Genomic DNA, 14122 nt, shown 5'->3' on the forward strand with positions numbered 1-14122 from the left:
AGAACCATTCCAAACTGTCCTTTTTAAATCAAGAAATATTCTATAACCTCCAAGGACCTGGTGTTTTATTATGAATTAGTGTTTGAAGCAGTTTTAGTAAGCAAACAGCATCATGAACACCAAAAACAGGTCAGAGATGAATTTGTGTTTAAGTTGAAAGCAGGGTTAGGTTATAAAACATTATTCCAAGTTTTGAAACATGTCACAGGGCACTGTTTAATCTATCACCCAAAACAGAAAAAAAACAGTATGGACAACCACAAACCTACCAACACATGGCTGTTCACCTATACTGACACATTGGGCTACAGAAGCAGCCAAAAGAAGCCCATAGTATCTCTGGAGGAGCTCCAGAGATCAACATTTCAGGTAGAGGAATGTGTTGACAGCACAACTACTAGTTGGACCTTTCACAATCTAGCCTTTATGGAAGATTGGAAAGAACAAAGTGATTGTTGCAAGTATGCCTCAAAAGGTTCTACTTACAGTTTTCCACAAGTCATAAAGAGGGCCCAGCAAACATGTAGATGTAGCTGCTCTGGTCAGATAAGACCAACATTACATTTATTGACCCGTACGTAAAATGCTGTGTGGCAGAAAACTAACACTGCACATTGCCCTGAACACACCATCACAATGGTAACACACAATGGTAGCAGGAATGTGGTGCACATTGGGGATGCTCTTCTTCAACAGGGGCATTGAAGCTGGTTAAATGTAAAGACAAGATGGATGAAGCCAAATATGGAGCAATCTTGGTAGAAAACCTGTTAAAGGCTGCAAAAGAATTGATACGTCGCAGAATCCCTTTTCAGAAAAAGCAATGATCTTAAACATGAAGTCATACTTGAGCCGTTGGATTGTCTCAACCTAAACGATTAGAGAAAAAATGATCACTTTAACCAAGGTAATTTAAACCATCTCTATTATCACCTTGTGCATTTTATTTTACATTTGTTTTTAAAGTCTTTAGTTTTAGGAAGTCTCCAAAACAAAGAAACACACTAACTCCATGTTTTTTGAGAAGTTACATTTACAACTGAGGTTTTTTTACATCTCACACTGGACAAAAATAAAATATCAATGAATAAAGCAAATAACTACTCCTACTCCAAAACATCAACTCACCAGTTTGTTTTTGTCAGGCTTTCAGTTTAATTCCAGGCTGCCCAACTGAACACTAAATGTTTGCACAAAATCATATTCATCTGCATACAAAACACTTAGGTAAGTATTCATCCTTAATTTGACTTTCTCCTAAAACACAGATTTTATTCTCTGCAAGGGTGTAATTATTTGTGTTCCTTTGTCACTTGGTCAGCTTTTTAAGTATACTGTCCAGATGGTACGACGGGTGAAACACCTTCATCACCAAGTCACCGTCTTTAAAAGCAAAGAAAGACCAGAGATTTTCAATTATTAACCAAATTGATTTATTATGCATGAACAAATCCCTTCCTGCGTCTGTCACACCGACACAAACACACACTCGCACTCACGTCTGACATTTAAATACATGATGTGGTGAAACCTCGGCATAGCTGACTTTGTTGTTGCACATGCTTTAATAAACGATAGATATATTTACAGGATAAGCAATGTCTATGAACAGAATTCAGCAAAGAACAGCTCCCGGTCCGATCCTGCAGCATTTTGCAACACCTTATAATCACTTTTGATTTATTTTGAAAATTCACCCACATTAAAAAAAAAAAAAAAAAAAAAACAGAACACAAACAATGGGGGGTTTTGGCCAGTACGACATAGCATTTATATGTATATGGACTTCATCCACTACATAAATATGGCAGTAACACAGTAATTTCTTGGGTCTATGTACAAAGTTTGTGAAATGGGGAAATATTCCAGTCTCTGCATGGATGACTGACACAACAAATGCCTTCTTTAAAGTCTGGGGGGGGGGGGCTGAGTCTAGGAGAAAACTGACACCTCCATCCTTCCACCGACCTTGTGTTTGACCCCTCAGCGCTGACGCAACAAACTAAATAAGGCACGATTAATACTTGGACCTTTTTCAGGGGGATCTACAGAGTTGCAGCTGGCTTGTGAGGCATGTAAACAATTTGTCAATTGATTAGGGCTGCCTTATCATCTTCCCTTTTGCCCGTCGTTCTGTGATTTAGTCCATCTGATGAGATTTAAAACAAGCTTCATGTAATACCTTTGACCCCAACCCCGCAAAGAAATGTGAAAAGAAAAAACAAAATGTGGCTGGAACTCTGTCCCCTCTATGCTACTTAACAAATACAATCACATGGTGACAAACAAAGAAAACTAGTAGTGCTTACACTACAAACACAACAGATAAACTCAAAGCCTGCCAAACTGCCCTTGGTTAGGCCACAGAACTGCCCTCTCATCAAGGGAGGAAAATAATCTGAACAGAACAAAAACTGTGATTGATTGAATGATAAACTTTCTAAAGCTGAAGCAGTTTGTGTTGCTATGTGGCTAAACCAAAGATTAAAAGAGAGAGAAGTGTTTTTCCCAACCCTGCTCGACTGATTATCCCAGACCAGAGGGTTCCTGACTGACATCCACCCAACACTTATCACTTCCCCACCCGAACAAGCCAGCAAGATGCTTCAGGGTTTGGTTTCAAACTACATCTAACAGCCCCCAGACGTGTTAGCTGTCAAATAAAATAAGCAAAAGCTCCTCCAAGGTTCCTGATTGCTTTCTGTTGGTACTCATCTTCATAGAATGACGAGGGAGAGATGGGGAGGAGGTCTGGTCGTCGAGACTTGAGCCCTTCCCATCACGAACCAGCTGCAGCACCAGACGGATTCAAAGTTTTGGTACATGGATAGGGACTAGAGAGGAGAGACTGGTAAATGGACGGGCAGGAGGATGGGTAGAAAGTCAGGTGGTCCAGGGCGGTCAGTAACAGCTGTTTGGGGGGCTTCTGGCTTTGGTAAGAGGGATGGGAACTGCTCAGTCGTGCTTCAAGTGGTCCTTGATGTCCTCCTCGTCCGTGTACTCCGAAGGCTCGTCTCCAGGCTTCAGCAACCGCCCAACGTAGTCGTATTTTTCTGAAAGCACCACAGAGATAATTACTCTGCCAGTCGGACACACTGAACTCAGTACTTGATGCCAAATATATCTTTGTACATGAATATACAGACTTTCAAAGATGCTTGGCTAAATATTTTCTAATGTTTCGCTGTAACATTTAGGCATAAATTAAATAAAGCAGCTCTAGGATACCAATAGAAATGTTTTTTTTACTCCATCTTCAAACTTTAGAGGGCATTGCTTGATTAAAAAAGACAATTTGTCAAGATATTAAAACTATTTAGAAACTATTCAGCTCCAGATAGTTTTGCTCCTCAGAGAAAAAAAGCTTGTATTAGAACAATCTGCTTTGTTTACAGAGGTCCTCAACTATTTTTATGATCAAAGTCTATTCTTTTTGTGTCTAAAATTAGTTAATTTATTATTTAACAATTTTTTAAGTAGATATAAAAAAGTTCATATGAATTTACTGCTGAGTGTCTCCTGAGGTCAGGCTTTTAAATGGAATGGATAGACAGAAGGAAGTTTCCAGTTGTGAAATTCATTCAGTGTTTGTCCTGATTATTCTGAGGGAAAAACATTGTTTCTCTCATTCTTTTGGTTTAACATTAATTGTGAGTTCAGAAGTTTATCCCGAGTAACTGGATGGAACCATGCAGGAAGACATACTTGTGTGTGTAGCCTCTACAGTTTCTACTTCTGCCTAAATACATTTTTTTTAATCATTCAAATCTCAAAGATTAGAAATGGGCTGGCAATGCGAATGTGCTTTAAAAAGTTAAAAACTGAAAGTTGCCCTGACTTTCTTCTGCTCAACATTATTCTGAGATGATAATCAACTTCTAGTTTCTCGTTTCTGTTTAAATTGTAACCACAGACCTGTTAAGTACGCACTAACCCCACATTACTTATAAAGGTTTCAATCCAAAATTAGATACCAATATCTCACACTCACTTTTGAGGAAACGTGAGAATTATGGTTTTTAATGGCCTGCACTGTCAAATGAACATTTCAGTGAGCTGTAATCTGTAGATTAAGACATTGTGAAATAAAGGTTTTGATTCCTAATAGCTTTATTTTTTATTTTTTTCTGTAATGTGGTGAAAGTCAGAAGACTTGGAATATGCACTTTCAAGGATGTAGGTGTGGACTTGGAACCAAACTGACATCTAGAAGAACCTACCCCGGAACTGCATCTCCCACTCCCTCACACTCTCCATCTGCACTGCGCTGAGGTCTGACAAGTCATCATACTCATCCCTCAGGGCGTTCTTCTCCAGGCAGAAGGTGGCCAGGCCCCTTGAAGCATCCCGGCCAGCGAAGATACCGTAAGGGCCGTCTGAGGAAACACAAACGCAGAGGCCACCATGAGGAACACTATCTGTCTATACTTCAATAAAATATTTAAACTGACAATTTGTAGAAGATGTGACATGGTTTCAAGCTAAGAAAAAAAAAAAGAAGGTAAAAAGTCTGTAGGTACGGTTTCAGCAAGGCAACACCTCTACATCTCAGGACTGCTGCTGCTTCATATTAAAAAACACTACCTACACCGACACAGCAGACTTTACTAAATGTATCTTTATATCTTACAAAATGAGTCACATAATTTGATACCCAATGTTGTCGGTAAATATGGGTATCAGAGGACTACATGTGTCTAATGCTTTTCAAGGCAGTGCTGTGCTGCAATTATTTGGCAGTCTAAAAACAACTGATTCATGAAAATATTTTATTATGTTACTATTCACGGAAAACACACAAATCACCAGCACAATCAGGTTAAAAAGCCTGCACCGTACTCAGAACTTTGCTTATACATATCTATATATAGATATATATCAAGGGACCAAGTTTTAAAAGCACAGTTCCTAACCCTACACCCTCCACATTGTGCTTGAGAGGTCATGGGAGTTTGCCCAACTGGTCCACATATGTTTTGTGGACCTGAAGAAGGCATTTCTGGGGGGTGCTCCAGGACTATGGAGTCGGGGGCCCTTTATTAGGGGCCATCAGGTCTCTGTAAAGCGGAGCAGGAGTTTGGTCCACATTGCCGGGACCAAGTCGGACCTGTTTCCGGTGCATGTTGGACTCCGGCAGGGCTGCGCTTTGTCACCAAATCCTTTTCATAAATTTTATGGACAGGATTTCTAGGCGCAGCCAAGGGCCAGACGAGGTCTGGTTTGGGGACCAGTGAATTTTGGCTCTTTTTTTGCAGATGACATGGTCCTGCTGGCCCCATCTAGCCAAGACCTACAGCATGCGCTGTGGCGGTTTGCAGCCGAGTGTGAAGCGGCTGGGATGAAGATCAGCTCCTCCAAGTCCGAGGCCATGGTACTCGACCGGAAAAGGGTGGCTAGTCCTCTTCAGGTTGGAGGGGAGTTCCTGCCTCAAGTGGAGGAGTTTAAGTATCTCGGGGTCTTGTTCACGAGTGAGGGAAGAATGGAGCGGGAGATTGACAAATGGATCGGTACAGCTGCCGCAGTAATGGGGGCGCTGTGCCGGTCCATTGTGGTGAAGAGAGAGCTGAGCCGAAAAGCAAAGCTCTCAATTTACTGGTCGGTCTACGTTCCTACCCTCACCTATGGCCGTGAACTTTGGATCATGACCGAAAGAACGAGATCCCGGATACAAGCGGCTGAAATGAGCTTCCTCCGTAGGGTGGCCGGGCACTCCCTTAGAGATAGGGTGAGGAGCTCGGTCATCCGGGAGGGGCTCGGAGTAGAGCCGCTGCTCCTCCACATCGAGAGGAGCCAGTTGAGTTGGCTCGGGCATCTATACCGGATGCCTCCTGGACGCCTTCCTTGGGAGGTGTTCCATACACGTCCCACCGGGAAGAGGCCCAGGGGACGGCCCAGGACACGCTGAAGGGACTATGTCTCTCGGCTGGCCTGGGAACGCCTTGGGCTCCACCCGGAGGAGCTGTCTGGGGAGAGGGACGTCTGGACACATTACAAAATTCCCTACTTTTCCAGTCTCAGATTTCTAGACTTTTTTCATTCCTGGCCTTACATACAAGATATGAACTTTAAACCAGCTTGAAAGTAGTTAGGTCTTATATTTGAATGCCACAATAATGCAACTCAACGCTGGTATAGGGCCATTTCACTGCTAAGGAATGAAAAGGAAGGTAGTCCTCTACAGATTACTTTTTTTTTTTTTAAAGGCGACATATCATGAAAAATTCACTTTTTTAGCCCTTACATACGTTCTGTTCTGTACTTGGGAGTCTGTAGGTGTGCTGATAAGTTGAATTTAGTTTCTCCAAGTGCCTTGTAAATATCTTTATACTGGTACTGTTTGGGTCATATTTTTCAATCCGTTCAGTTTTCTCCATCATGTTACGTTTTTGAACTGTTACGTCAGAACAGCTAAACAAGATCATGAACTTCAGGCTGATTAATTTTGCATATTCGCCATTTTTATTTCTTGCTGTTATTTTGTAGTCCAAGCTCAAGTATGCTTATGCTGCAAGAAGAGAAATTCGGTTCGGTTGTTGGGTGTATTAACCTGCACAATTTGTTACACCATCCCCCAGCATCAGAGCCTCTTCGAAATGTCTGGTTAAATTTTATTTTTCATGGGAAATCTACCCACATCAGTGGGGAAAATGCTATTTCCCCACTTAAAGAACAAGTACCTTCAGCAACCTCTGCCAGTATCAAGAAGGATTTGCTGAAAGACTTCATCTGATGAAGGGGTCAGTTCCTTCTCTATATGGAAACGATGAACGCAGCAAAGCGGTAAGCTACAAATAATACAAAAATGAAAAACTTTAATTTAGACATGAATTTATCATGTGTTGATATGACGTCCTGGCCATTGTTTAGAGCAGTAGCATCGTGCATTCTGCTTCTGCTGCTTTTAGCTCGTTGAGGACAGAACCGTACTGCGTGTTTTGAATAGTATTATTACATCAACAGTTTAGCATTGTTTTTGTCTTTTTTGTCCCGTTTCTGTGCCGCTAAATAATTGTATCTTTGCTATCAAACTACAAAATTGGCCGAAAGGGTTAGAGTAGTATGCTCTTTGACCTGGAGGGGGGCGGGGTGTGAAGTACGTCAGTAGCATTTAACGAGAACGCACCAAAACGAGTTGCTCACAGATGCTACTCAGAACAGGGGGGAAAGAGGAACCTGTGGAGCTACAACAACGAGGGACTAAGACCAAAGCATTTCAGTTCCACTTTATAGAAACCACAACTGATGATTTAACTGTGAAAAGGAGGGATTTAAAAGCAGGGTATGTTCCCTTTAAAGTACAGTTTGGGAACTTTGGTTTATTTATATAATTGTCAAGAATCCCCCCAAAAATAGCAGTTTTAGTTGTTAGTTTGTCATTTTAAACCCAGTTGAAGAAGCATAGATCCAATTCCACCCGAATTTAAAGTCTATAGAGACCAAACATGTAGGGAAACATCCAGCGTTTCCCCTTTCCCTCAGCGGTGTCTGCAAACTGCACTTTCCATCACCGCTTCACTTGTTTCTTGCTTAAAGCTGTTTGGAAAGGTGTGGTGGCCAGGCTAATTCACTGGCTAATATTAGCATTTTTTACTCCCAGTATTCTATAAAGATCAGATTAGGAAAAAATTATAATATTCTGGACAATAAGAATGTTTACTTGAAAGCTACTGGTAAATTAAGCTGGTGTTTATTCCAGATTATTTAACACAATATCAGAATATATGAACATTTAGTAAAACCAAAATATGCATCGAGGTCTTTTAACATCCTGGGCCAGTAGCCTCTTAACAGAACCTCACTTCAAAAACCATAAAATCCGATGCATACCTTTAAGGGTTTAACCTGTAAGTGTGACGCGTGCTACTGTGCAGAGTACTGCAATAACATTCACAGTATCTAAGAGCTGAGTAGAATTTGTGCTCAACTTTAAACTGTGCACTGTTTAAAGCTGCATGGCAGGTCTCTAAGGAGTCATACACCACAAAGGGATGGGTGGAGGAGGGAGCGGCTCACCCCACCCCCTAAAACCATCGACCGCTAAGAACAAATCTGTAAACACAGCTCTGAAAGGGGAGTGGTCATAAAGTTATATAGCCTTTCACAAAAAAAAAAAACAACATTTGACAATAGGCAAATAAACTGGGAAATCCTGGTCTTCCAAAACAAAAAATGGTTTAGTAACTTAGTGACTTAAAACAATAAGAACAACCAAACAAGTTTTGTTTTCTTGGATTCTGTTACAGAGTCTTTTACCATCTTCCAAGAAAAGCATCATCTGACTCTCACATGAAAACTCTCGTCCCGTCAGGTTTTTCTGTGGTTTACTTTGACAGATTCAGGCCTGCTGGTCTCTGCAGATCAGCAAACACAAAACTGCTGGCAATGAACTTAAATCAAAAATAATTGAAATGCTCAAACTTGAAGTAGATTACGCTAAACTCAGGCTGAGACTCCTCAAACTAAGCCCACCTTCTGCAACATTAAAGTCTTTGCTGACCTTGTATGAGTTTTCACTAATTGATGACAGCTTTCAGAAATTGCTGCCTACTGCATAGAATCTGTCAGTACAGTCAAATAATTCTGTCCAGCTTTGACCTGTCCATACATTAGAGTTTTGAAACTGAATATCATATAATTTGGTTTCAAGCCTTATTTTTGCACATTTTAAGTTTTCACAAACAGAAAAAAGATTTTACAAATTAAAAACTGTTTTATATAACTTGTCATTCTTCTAAAGAGGAGAAGCCTCTTTATCGCCCTTTTCTATTTTCTGTCACAACCTGTCTATTATAACATATTCAAAGAACATCAAGATGTCAAACTCGAGCAGCGTAAAGATAAGTGGGATCCGTTACATGCTGTGAAATATCCATTTAGTACCGAGTCAAAAGCTGCAAATTAGGTGCCAACTTCAGGGTTATCCTGGTAAGGGATTGTTCTGAGTAAAGAACTGTAGTATAGAACAACAAACTGGCCTTTTTGCAGGAACCAACAAACACCCGATACACATTTTCACTTCACTTTGTACAGTGGAGCTTAATCCAGACTTTTTTTCCACATATCTATCTCTAATTCGTATTATAAAGCAACATTATTGTTCACAACCTAAAGTTTTTCATGTAAACAAGCGGTGGATTCAGACTAGACAGCCAGGCTGCTCTGTGTCTATGAGCATGTCAACAGGCTAGCGGGCTAGCATTAGCATGATAAATTATTACCTCTTACACTCTGGTCCTAACACACACAACTCCCACCCTAAAAATGTCACAGCTTCACCGACAGTACATGTAAACGTGAGAGGAGTAATTATTATTACCAGTCACGAACTCAAAATCTACGCTAGCAAGCTAGCGGCTATCATCCCATTCAAAAATACACAAAGCCAAGGAGCTAAGCTAGAGCTGTTTGCGCCCAATTTTTGGTCCAGAATCACAACAGGCGGCAACGTGTCAAGCAACTCCGCTGTCTTAGAGCCTACGTCCGCTGCCTCGTTCACCTTTTCCGTAAAAATTTTTGCCGCTGGTCACGTCGAAAACTTTCATGTTGACAGCCATGAGGATCCGAGGGTTCTGGAGACCGTCGTACTCCCGCAGCTGCTCCAGAGTGAAGTCCCGTCTCCTCATCTTGGGAAGCGCCGAGGCCGCGTCGCCATGGGCCGCGCCGGAGACGAGCCTCCTGCCCCACCGCCGGTACGCCGCCAGACAAACCGCCACCACCAGAACCAAAACGGTGATATTCAGCAACATCCCGACCAAGCCGAGCCCGTCTGACTCCTCCGCCGCCCCCTGCCCGCCGTTTGTGTCAACTGGACCGCTCGAACTGTCTCCATCGTCCGCCATGCTGCACTGTTAGCGCCTACCCGCCCCTGGCAAGATGAGGCATTTAGGTCCCGTCGGGAATGCCAGAGCTACCAGTTGAGTAAGCGTTCATGTCAAAAATGGTTGACTCGGGACAAGAAACCAGCAGGGACAGATAAACGCACGGTACTCTTCTAACAGAAACGGCGGGAGCCTTCTCCTAGAACCATAGCGGAGAGACATAAACAATGCGAATTGCGACACAAACCTAAAAGAATAAGTGGACCTTAAACGAGACAAAGTGGTAACAGAGATTCAAAAAAATGAGCTCAAATTGGTACAGAATATCGGCAAAGACAAGCAAACTAATCAAATGAAACAAAACTATGCCAACTAAGACATAAAATAATATCGCTGTTATAATTAACATCTAAAGCATATAACATGTTTACAATCGACAACACACCCAGGTAATCAAGAATACAAAATGTAGGACAGCGAATCATAAAGTGACGGGTTTGCCTAATTTTCAGTGCAGCTTGGAGTGAGACTTTTTTTTTTAAGTTTAATGCTCTTTTCTGACTTCAGTGCAGCCTAAATTTATATTTAAAACATACGTTTACCAGCATGTTTTCATCTAATTAGAAGCAATATTACCATAGAGAATATTTGGAGGAATGACAAGGAGGCCTTCAGAAGAACATCTGCAACACTTGGTGGTGGCAGCATCATGATGTGGGGATGCTTTTCTTCAGATGGAACCGGGGTTTTAAATGACATATGACGTGTTAATGATGAATTGTGAACAGTTCTAAATACCAGTCAGTTTTAAACCAAAACTTTCAGATGTGAATTCTGAAAACCATTTTCTTCTCACTTTCAGCATTAAATTGAATCAGAGCCTTTACCCAAAAAAACTAAAACAATGGCTTTACCTGAACAAAATGTTTTCATAGTCCGGAACAAAGTCTAAAAGAAACTCTGTGGTGTCACCTGAGTAGAGTTGTAGAAAAAAAGATACCCTTGCAGTGAGAATGATGTTGATAAATTTTGCAAGGTAAAGTTAATGAATACTGTCAAGATGTAGCATGACAAAATACACTAAAACCCCCTCCTTGGTGCTTGGTGGTTCTGCCACTGTGTGACTGGTGTCTGTCTGCCTGGGACTGCTGCAGCCTCTGGGAGACGATGCTAGTTCTACTCTTCTCACCATTGTAACATCTTCATACCTCCAGGTGACAAAAAGGACACACAGAAATACAAAGAAGTCACACAAACACAGGTTCATACATTATTAACCCGTCTACTTTGATGCCAGATGCAGCCCCGGTTTAATAAATTCAACCAAGCGGTTAGGATACCATGTCCACATACCCTTTATGTAAAGCAAAGCTGCTCTGGCACATGTAGGCAGCCATTTATGGTATGCTGGAAATGCCAAGACAGGACAGTTAAAAGAAAGAAAAGACATGAAGAAAGACAGAGACAGCATAACTGACTGATCAGGTTAGGTAAAATTTGGTTTAGTTGCTGTAATCTTTAAGCATGATTGTTTTTCAGATTGGTTGCAATTCTGTTATGAATTCCAACGTCAGGAACTGCCATACAAACCAGAATTGCATCGTCCACTCTAGTTCATCCCAACGGTGTTCAAGAAGGTTGAGGTCAGTCAGGTTTCTCCACACCAAACTCTATATACCTGCAGCCATGGAAGTGATTGGAACACAGGAAGTCACTGATTTGGTGGTGGGACCCAATATTCGTTCCAATATTGTGTATATATAGACACACACTATAGTAGATGTAGAAGAGAACACACCCGATATAACATACTTCTCATTTTAGTGTGAAGTAGGAATGGGCTGTTTACTGTTTTCAAGCTACATCACAGTTTTAAAAGGTTAGTTTTAAAATGAAGAAAATCACCATACTGTTCCTGTGTTTCACCAGAAAGTTCAAGTCACAAGACTTTTATCTGACTGTAAGAAGCTTAGATTATTGCAGAGCAACCCCTTCCCATTGCTGCGCACTGCCAATCAGCTTGCTAAAAATGACCTGCAACACATTCCCCTTTCCTACAGAAAAAAACATTTTACTGCTATATTTAGTGGGTGTTTATATAAAATCTTTGCCATATTTAATGTATCAAAAATAAACAAGAGATATATATTCTCTCTAGAGTTTCAGTGTTGTCTTTTTTGTTCATCTATCATCCACTCGCATGATGTAACATTACACCTTAGGACATTTAAAGTTGGTAAAACAAATGAGATTTAAAGACCTGCAGCGAGCAGGGATGATCAGACTCAACTGACTTCACTGAGGCGTTGCTGGGAACGAAAACCTGCTGATCACGCTTGACGACTCGCCCGTGGCAACCCCGAGAGAAGAACAACGTAAGACAGAGCACCCCAAAACAAGTTCATACAATCATTTATTTTAGATTTTTTTTTGGCATTTTACAATTCAAGAACATGCAACACTTTATCCTGAAACACTCAAACACACTACTGATAACAAATCACTTCTTCAAATCAAATGAATAATGGAATAGTAAATGATTTTTATAGTATTTACATTTTTTTTTGTTTTAATTCAATTCAAACTTTTGTCCAATGAAGTAAAGGAAAGTTAACATTTAAAGTGCTCTGGAGCACCAAGCCTCAAACATAATATGAAGTAAACTTTAGGCTAAAATATACTGTAGTTTTATGACACTAGCTTACACCCATAATTCCAGCAAAAACATTTCTTTTTTGTATTATATTCAATGCACAAGCAAGTAAAAACTGTAATGATCACCTAAGACTATTATATCAAATCAAGTCAATGGAAAAATAAAAATAAAACAATAAATTAAGCTATGTCTGGGTGTAAAATGGGACTTAAAGCTTCCCAGAAAAATAAAGGGATGATTTCTGCAGCTTTTGAATTAAAAAAACACAGTTTAGCTGTGACATGTTGCAGTCAGGCTGAGAAACATCTGTTAAAGAGAGGCAACCTCAGAGTCAGTCCTTCACCAATTATATGGCTGCACTCGTCAACCTGATTGTCGCCATGAAAACGGTAGATGTTGGGGGTGTGGAACCTGCAAGTAGCATCACTTTTAGACTCCTTCCAACCCCAAACAAGAAGGAAGACCTTCAAAAAAAAAATAAAAAACTGAACACACTCCTGACATCATGATGGATAAGATAAAGGCACAATACTATCTGCAGTATCTCTCACCTTGGCAAACTACAATCACAGTTCAACGGCTCTTTAAAGATCGGAGCGGTTTACAGCGATCAATGTACTCAAAGAGTTTGGCATCTGAGAGATAAAAGGCAAAATGCGGGGAATGCATTTTTTTTTTTTTGTTGGTTTTGTAAACGTTATGAGCTGTCGGGCAAATAAATTCAAGCTTACTGCCTAGGTTTGTTTCCTTGAAACTGAAATTCACTGGTAAAAACAATCAAATGAAGTCAACCACGCTCAGCCTCTTTATATCCAAACGGTTTGCTTCTGAAAAGAGCACAACGTAATCTGAGAGCAGCTGCCACTTCTCTCCACAAGCCTTATATGTTGAAGCTCTCACCGGGAGGAGGGAGCTTCATTTGTTAGGTGAAACGCCATCTTTCTTCAACAATCTGCTGTCAGACTTTTTGCCGTGGTTGGTTGGTGCCGCTGCTGTTTTCTGGGTGCTGTCTTTGGCTGAACTCTGTGTGGAGGAGGTGGCTGTAGGATGAGAGGGCGCGTTGAAGGATTTAGAGCCCTGCTTTGAGGTAGTGTTGGAAGGATGACGCCGACGCCTCCCTTCGTCCCCAGCCGAGGACGAGTGGCGTCTCCTCCTGCCTCCCTCCTCTCCTATTGGTGGCTGCAGATAAGGATCACATCAAATTTGGTTTGATACATTTTTAGTTTATTTTGCGACAATGAAACATTTGTTTACTGCATCTCTGATTGTTTCTCGCTGGCAGAACATTCAACTCAAATGAAAAAGAAGATTTCACAAACACTCACCACCACCCTAAAGTCCTCCAGGTTCTTGAACTTGGAGAGGTGCCCCTGCAGCTTTGGGTCAATGGGCTGGTTCTTTATCTTTGAATACTTCAGGAAGGCCCAGAACTTTTCCAGTCCGTACAGCTGACCTACAGAAAAAAAAACAGCACAGAGAAAAGAATGGAAATAAGGGTTAAATTATTGGATTCAAACTCTGACAGTTAATAGTAAACAGCACTGCTAACTTTACGTCTAATAGAATTTAATGTTTGCTTACAACCACTTGTGAAAAAAGGAGTAAATTAGTATTATTATTTTACGCTCTGTGGCAAAAAACCAAACAA

The 14122-nt window shown here is 41.0% G+C and overlaps 2 protein-coding genes across 8 annotated transcripts in view; both read right to left on the reverse strand.

The window, feature by feature from the left end:
- Positions 1–1416: 1416 nt before the first annotated feature.
- Positions 1417–9971, reverse strand: pgrmc2 (progesterone receptor membrane component 2). The gene is made up of 3 exons (XM_047346202.1): positions 9497–9971; positions 4221–4376; positions 1417–3053 (listed from the first exon to the last, which is right to left on the reverse strand). Exons 1-3 carry the CDS (start codon positions 9837–9839, stop codon positions 2956–2958), a joined length of 597 nt encoding a protein of 198 aa, XP_047202158.1. The 5' UTR covers positions 9840–9971; the 3' UTR covers positions 1417–2955.
- Positions 9972–12214: 2243 nt separating this feature from the next.
- larp1b (La ribonucleoprotein 1B) overlaps positions 12215–14122 on the reverse strand; it is a 37279-nt gene continuing 35371 nt past the window's right edge. For all 7 annotated transcript variants that reach the window (XM_047345271.1, XM_047345275.1, XM_047345272.1 and 4 more), the window contains one exon: positions 12215–13927. In XM_047345271.1, the coding sequence (XP_047201227.1) occupies positions 13767–13927 (161 nt within the window). In that variant the 3' untranslated portion in view covers positions 12215–13766. The remainder of the gene's footprint in view (positions 13928–14122) is intronic.

Source organism: Girardinichthys multiradiatus, chromosome 19 (assembly GCF_021462225.1).
Source record: "Girardinichthys multiradiatus isolate DD_20200921_A chromosome 19, DD_fGirMul_XY1, whole genome shotgun sequence".
In the NCBI taxonomy this organism is placed as follows: Eukaryota; Metazoa; Chordata; class Actinopteri; order Cyprinodontiformes; family Goodeidae; genus Girardinichthys; species Girardinichthys multiradiatus.

Bases quoted from the DNA above. Each gene is read 5' to 3' on its own strand.
- pgrmc2 (XM_047346202.1), bottom strand. From the start codon at position 9,839: ATGGCGGACGATGGAGACAGTTCGAGCGGTCCAGTTGACACAAACGGC. The intron at 4,377-9,496 runs GTGAACGAGGCA...GTGTTTCCTCAG, and splicing joins CAAAAATTTTTACGGAAAAG to ACGGCCCTTACGGTATCTTC. The intron at 3,054-4,220 runs GTAGGTTCTTCT...TGGTGCTTTCAG, and splicing joins GTGGGAGATGCAGTTCCGGG to AAAAATACGACTACGTTGGG.